The 6,784-nt window shown below is 43.0% G+C and overlaps 1 protein-coding gene across 3 annotated transcripts; it reads left to right on the forward strand.

The window, feature by feature from the left end:
• Positions 1-3,225: 3,225 nt before the first annotated feature.
• On the forward strand, positions 3,226-6,370 carry LOC119278763. 3 transcript variants are annotated; one of them, XR_005137953.1, is made up of 8 exons: positions 3,226-3,698; positions 3,785-3,827; positions 4,051-4,119; positions 4,233-4,481; positions 5,101-5,208; positions 5,295-5,365; positions 5,964-6,074; positions 6,166-6,370. XR_005137953.1 is itself a non-coding variant. In XM_037560111.1 (5 exons), the coding sequence occupies exons 1-5, from the start codon at positions 3,466-3,468 to the stop codon at positions 4,392-4,394; spliced, it is 441 nt and encodes a 146-aa protein (XP_037416008.1). In that variant the 5' UTR covers positions 3,226-3,465; the 3' UTR covers positions 4,395-4,481. The 3 variants fall into 3 exon arrangements, 1 of the variants encoding a protein (XP_037416008.1); XR_005137954.1 differs by lacking the exon at positions 4,233-4,481; XM_037560111.1 differs by lacking the exons at positions 5,101-5,208; positions 5,295-5,365; positions 5,964-6,074; positions 6,166-6,370 and having other exon boundaries at positions 3,226-3,542; positions 3,601-3,698; positions 4,241-4,481.
• Positions 6,371-6,784: the final 414 nt, after the last annotated feature.

Genomic DNA, 6,784 nt, shown 5'->3' on the forward strand with positions numbered 1-6,784 from the left:
ACCGATAAAGATCTTTGTAGAATATGTCGGAGCCAATATGAGCATCCAGGTTCCGCTATTGGTTATTGAGCGGAGATGAGTCTCGGTCATGTCTACATTGTCCTCGAACCCGTAGGGTCCGCACACTTAACGTTCGGTGACGATCGGTATTATGAGTTTATGTGTTTTGATGCACCGAAGGTTGTTTGGAGTCCCGGATTAGATCAGGGACATGACGAGGAGTCTCGAAATGTTTGAGATGTAAAGATCGATATATTGGAAGGCTATATTCGGACATCGGAAAGGTTCTGAGTGGTTCGGGTATTTATCGGAGTACTGGAGAGTTACGGGAATTCGGCGGGGAGTATATGGGCCTTATTGGGATTTAAGGGAGAGAGAGAGAGGGGCTACCTAGGGAAGCTCCCCCCAAGGCCTAGTCCGAATTGGACTAGGGGAAGGGGTGGTGCCCCCTCCTTCCTTCTCTTCTCTCTTCCCTTTCCTTCTCTCCTACTCCCACGCCATAGTAGAGGGCCGGCCCTCCCCCTCCTCCACTCCTTTATATACGGGGGAGGGGGCACCCCATAGACACACAAGTTGATCATTGATCTCTTAGTCGTGTGCGGTGCCCCCTCCACCATAATCCACCTCGATCATATTGTTGCGGTGCTTAGGAGAAGCCCTGCGTCGGTAGCATCATCATCACCGTCATCACGCTGTCGTGCTAACGACACTCTCCCTTGACACTCCGCAGGATCGTGATTTCGTGGGACGTCACCGAGCTGAACGTGTGCAGATCGCGGAGATGCCGTACGTTCAGTACTAGGATCGGTCTATCGTGAAGACGTACGACTACATTAACCACGTTGTCATAACACTTCCGCTTTCGGTCTACGAGGGTACATGGACAACACTCTCCCCTCTCGTTGTTATGAATCACCATGATCTTGCGTGTGCGTAGGAATTTTTGAAATTACTGCGTTCCCCAACAATGGCATCCGAGTCAGGTTTATGCGTAGATGTTATATGCACGAGTAGAACACAAGTGAGTTGTGGGCGATAATAGTCATACTGCTTACCGGCATGTCATACTTTGATTCGGCGGTATTGTTGGATGAAGCGGCCCGGACCGGTATTGCACGTACGCTTACACGAGACTAGTTCTACCGACGTGCTTGATAACCCACAAGTGTAGGGGATCGCAACAGCTTTCGAGGGTAGAGTATTCAACCCAAATTATTGATTCGCCACAAGGGGAGCCAAAGAATATTCTTAAGTATTAGCAGTTGAGTTGTCAATTCAATCACACCTGGATAACTTAGTATATGCAGCAAAGTATTTAGTAACAAAGTAATATGATAGTAACGGTAACAGTGGCAAAATTAAAGATATCAGTCTTGTAGTAGTTGTAACAGTAGCAATGGAAAAGTAAATAAGCGAAGCACAATATGTGAAAAGCTCGTAGGCATTGGATCAGTGATGGATAATTATGTCGGATGCGATTCCTCATGTAATAGCTATAACATAGGATTACACAGAACTAGCTCCAGTTCATCAATGTAATGTAGGCATGTATTCCGATTATAGTCATACGTGCTTATGGAAAAGAACTTGCATGACATCTTTTGTCCTACCCTCCCATGGCAACGGGGTCCTAGTGGAAACTAAGGGATATTAAGGCCCCTTTTAATAGAGAACCAGAACAAAGCATTAGCACATAGTGAATACATGAACTCCTCAAACTACGGTCATTACCGAGAAGTATCCCGATTATTGTCATTTCGGGGTTGTCGGATCATAACAAATAATAGCTGACTATAGACTTGCAAGATAGGATCAAGAACTCACATATATTCATTAAAACATAATAAGTTCAGATCTGAAATCATGACACTCGGGCCCTAGTGATAAGCATTAAGCATAGCAAAGTCATAGCAACATAATTCTCAGAAAATAGTGGATATTAGGGATCAAAACTTAACAAAACTAACTTGATTACATGGTAAATCTCATCCAACCCATCACCGTCCAGCAAGCCTACGATGGAATTACTCACGCTCGGCGGTGAGCATCATGAAATTGGTGATGGAGGATGGTTGATGATGACGATGGCGACGAATCTCCCTCTCCGGAGCCCCGAACGGACTCCAGATCAGCCCACCCGAGAGAGATTAGGGCTTGGCGGCGGCTCTGTATCGTAAAACGCGATGAAACATTTTTTCTGATATTTTTCTCTGTGAAACGGAATATATAGAGTTGGAGTTGAGGTCAGTGGAGCATCAGGGGGCCCATGAGACAGGGGTGCGCGCCCAGGGGGAGAGGGCGCGCCCCCACCCTCGTGGATAGGGTGTGGGCCCCCCGGCCTTGATTCTTTCGCCAGTATTTTTTATATTTTCCAAAATTTATCTCCGTGGATTTTCAGGTCATTCCGAGAACTTTTGTATTCTGTACAATAAACAACACCATGACAGTTGTGCTGAAAACAACGTCAGTCCGGGTTAGTTTTATTCAAATCATGCAAGTTCGAGTCCAAAACAAGGGTAAAAGTGTTTGAAAAAGTAGATAAATTGAAGACGTATCAACTCCCCCAAGCTTAAACCTTTGCTTGTCCTCAAGCAATTCAGTTGATAAATTGAAAGTGATAAAGATAAACTTTTACAAACTCTATTTGCTCTTGTTGTTTTAAATATGTAAAGCCAGCATTCAAGTTTTCAGCAAAGATTATGAACTAACCATACTCACAATAACACTTAGGTCTCATATTTACTAATATCAATGGCATAATCAGCTAGCGAGCATTTGAACAAATAAAGCCCGCTACACTACCCGCCATTCTAGCGTCATTGCGCTCGCGCAGCGTTTTCAACCCCACGATGCGCTTACTGTTTGCAGTTTTACCCTGCTGTCGATTGGCTAACCACTCGTTGCATTCACACATATCCAATCATTCTGTAACTCTATGACTGATGGGGTCGGACGTCTATGGGGCCACTGAGCGGAGGCTTGGTTTCTCTTAGGCTGGGTGGGCGATTGGCTGGTGGACCGCAGTTTGTGGTTGGGTGAAAGCGACGTGAAGGGATGTGTTTTCCTTGGTCTACTCAGACCGTGCTCTACCCTGTTGTTTCGGTGGTCCCGATTGGCATTTGGGCCCACTGTGCAGTGGCTTGGGTGCTCAGGTAGCTTATACAAGGGCCAACGTCTGGTCAGAGGCCATGTGACCTAGCCGCCCGCAGCCGCAGCCGCCTCCTCTCCTCTTTCTCATTTTCCTGCCGCCGCCTCCTCCTCCTCTCCTCTGCCCGAATTCTCCTACCTCCGTCATCGCCGCCGCCGCCGCCGTCGACCTAGACGTCACCTGCTGAGACCGCTGTGGTATGGATAAGGAGACGAGAGGAAGAGGACATCCTTAAGTGGTGGATCTGACGGTTACCGGAATCCCTCAACGCCGGAGGAAGGCGTGCGACCGGCAAAGAAACCCGGTGATGGAGCAGGATGAGGTGGCAGTTCAAGTTCGGCTGCCTTCGCGTGTTGTGGTTGCGGGCGCTCCACTTCCTTTCCCACCTGCCCTGGTGAGTCGTCCTTGATCTAAATATTTAATCCCCGCACTGATTTGTTTTTGTTATACAGTATGGGGGTCTGCAGATTATCCTTCCAAGGAGGCCACAAAGAGCAGCGATGGCTTCTTGGTAATCTGCGATTGGCCACAAAGGATGAGGTACATGGAGGTATGGTGCTATTACTGCTCGGCTGCCCCCATGTTTCCTTTCAAGTTTGGCGCTTTCACTAACTTTAGCTAGGTTTGTAATTTCAGATTGCCAGCTACCTTCCGTTGGGTGTATATGCACGCTACAGAGGTTTGTGGATCAATCTGATTATAGCTTTATTCTCTTATTTCATTGTGATGTTGTTTTAATTACCGCCATGTGAAATTAGGCGCTTTTCTTTGGGGGAGAAATTTTGTGATGCTATATATTTTTTGCAATCTATATTACTAGCTTACATGCTTTAAGAAGGAGATTTTAATCTCTGGCCGTGGATGATGAAAAAAGAATGTTAATTGCTAATGTTTTATTTCAGAAAACCAAATCTGCACCATGCCGATATGCTTCATGATGAGTGTGCTTTTAGCATCCCTCACCCTCTCAGGTTAGTGTTTTGGCCCTTTTAATAGTTTTTTATTTTCCTTGCTCGCGCCAGATTGTAGGTCTGCATATTCCTATATATGTGTTTTATTGTTTAGTGATGCCTCACTGCATCAGCCTTGCAGATGGCCATTAGGTGCCGACCAAGAGGTGTACCCCATGAATCAAACTGCGAGGGGGCATACAATAATTAGGAGGGCATGGCTATCGCTGCGGAGCTACCCTCCCCCTCAATCATGCACTTGTGCTTTCCAAACGCAGTTCGCTGCTGCTGTTTAATTAGCTCCTGCATTAGCAGTGGATTCAGAGTTTATTCTTCAGCAGATTCAATTTGCAGGAGACTCCTGTTGCAGTTTGGTGACATAGGTCTGTGTCAAGTCGCTTAACAAATGCAGCTAGGTTCCTTTCAGTTAGCCAAAGCCATTGTGCATTAAAATTGTAGATGTGAATGAGAGTGCGGAAATCATTATGGGACGTCTATGAGCATGCTATATGCCCACACTACATTCAGTTATTAACCACTAGCTTTATTACAGCACCCAGGATTTCAGAGTTTGCTTTACTTAAGTTAGTATGCACTCCAGCTTTTCATATACCACAGATGAATTGATTATATCTGTTATCATTTTAATATACTTCATTAGTTATTACTAAATACTCTAAATCAAGTTCTATGGTAAATGTTGTTTGGGTCTATATTTTTTTTGGATTTCTTACATATAAAGGTATGCTGCAAAAATTAAGGGTCTGGATGGTAATTTATGGTTGTTTTAGTTGCTGACCATGTGATTGTGGTAATCTCCAATTTGCTTATGGGTTCTTCATTGCTTGATTTTTATCTCGGATAAAAGAGGGCCAGCCACACCTTTGAAATAAGCAGCGGCCATCCAGTCCAGAACAGATATATGTTCAGTTCTGGTTGCCTTCCATTTACTTGCCCGCATGCAACGCTGACCTCACATATCTATTGTTTGTTTTGTTATAGACTGAATCTGCTCGGCAAAGTGTAAAAAGGCAATTACTGCTCGGCAAAGTGTAAAAAAGGCCAGGCTATCATTTATGTAGTTATTTGGAATGCCAAGTTAGGAATTAGGTGCTTCTCTCTTTACCATTCATTTGCCCCGCCACTCTGATTTTTGACTTGCTAAGATACGGACTTTCTAAAATGTATGTGTGCAGATCCAAGAAATAAGATGAGAAGAGGAATCTAGCAAAGGAAGGTGAATATTTTCTCTTGTGAATACAACAAGGTTTGTTCCTGCCAGCGAGCAACACAGATCTCATGCATGTACTCATTGTTGCCTTGGTTATACTGATCTATAAAGATAATTTCAGCCTTCCATGTATTTTTACATTTATTGTGTTGCAGATGAACTCTACCATGCTTTCTGATATACTCCTGCGTATATGTATGTTGTACTAGAATTTCCTATTTTTTAACTATTGCATACCAGAAAATTGAATTGGCAATGTCTGCATAAATATGACGCATTAAATTATGTTTTGAGAGGGATTTGCTCATTTTCAGAACTTAGGAAGTTGGATGAGCTTAAAGCACCCATTCATCAGTTCACTGAACTTTTCTAATTGTATTTTAAATCCACAAGAGGGCAAAATCATTGCTCTTTCCCAGATTATCTAAATCAGATGGGCGGGCTCCAAACTCCCAGTGCCATTTGTCGTTTTTGTGTTTTGATTTTTACTCGAGTGCCTTTGGATCGATGGCACTATGGAGAGGTGACATTAGCACGATTGATGGTTGCTTCTCTCCTGTATAGTACATCTTCTATATGTCAATATATCAACAAAACATGAGATCTATAATATCATTGTTTATGGAGTTCACAGATTATTGAAGATTTTTGCTGCCATGGAATTGTGAGTTTGTGACTATACATTCTTGTGTCCTACATGTGAATTGAAGATATATTGTCTCTGTATGTGAATGTAAATATCCAGGTATGTAAGCAAGTCCTAACTTTTATTCACATATTTATCTATGAAATGCATGCAAGCAAATCACATCTTACAGACAAATGCCCCCTTATAGGTAAATGTGATGATTCATAAATTAGCCAGTTGGAGATCGGTAGACAGTCAGGTGTATTGATAACTGGAGTTTAGTGCTCAAAATCCTTCAAACTTTTCCACAGGCTGTATTTTCTTGACATTTAAGAGAAGAATGAGTACTGTTAGTCATTATCTATCATGTATAATAGTACAATATTGGAGATGTGAATGGAAATGTTCATTTAGTACAGTATTAGTAGATGATGATTACTTTTCTTCGCAGTCAACTCGTGTATTTCTTGATATGTTCAGTCTATTCCCAAATTAATTCGTAAAGTAGCCTTAACAATCATACAGTCTCTTTGTGTATTAGTACTCTGTTTTCTCTGGTTTTTGGTCAGCTGGAAGAATCATTTTGTCATAACATGTGAAAATGAGTTTATTTACCTACGCTGTTGCTTTTATCAGTTAGCAAAGATGTTTGTCAAGTGTAGTAAGTTAGGCATCACAGTGAAGCTTGGCAAAGGGACTTCTGGTGAGGCCTACAAGGCTGGAAGCACTATATGTAAGGTGGTACCCTCTGATGGATATTCATTTGTCAACTAATACATGACCACACTAGAGAAGCACACACTACGCATACATAAGGATCCTATCAG

The sequence above is a fragment of the Triticum dicoccoides genome, chromosome 3B, assembly GCF_002162155.2.
Source record: "Triticum dicoccoides isolate Atlit2015 ecotype Zavitan chromosome 3B, WEW_v2.0, whole genome shotgun sequence".
NCBI lineage: Eukaryota > Viridiplantae > Streptophyta > Magnoliopsida > Poales > Poaceae > Triticum > Triticum dicoccoides.

Coding starts and splice junctions, on each gene's coding strand:
- LOC119278763 (XM_037560111.1), top strand. CDS start 3,466: ATGAGGTGGCAGTTCAAGTTCGGCTGCCTTCGCGTGTTGTGGTTGCGG. Junction 3,543..3,600: donor TTCCTTTCCCACCTGCCCTG/GTGAGTCGTCCT, acceptor TTTGTTATACAG/TATGGGGGTCTGCAGATTAT. Junction 3,828..4,050: donor TGTATATGCACGCTACAGAG/GTTTGTGGATCA, acceptor GTTTTATTTCAG/AAAACCAAATCTGCACCATG.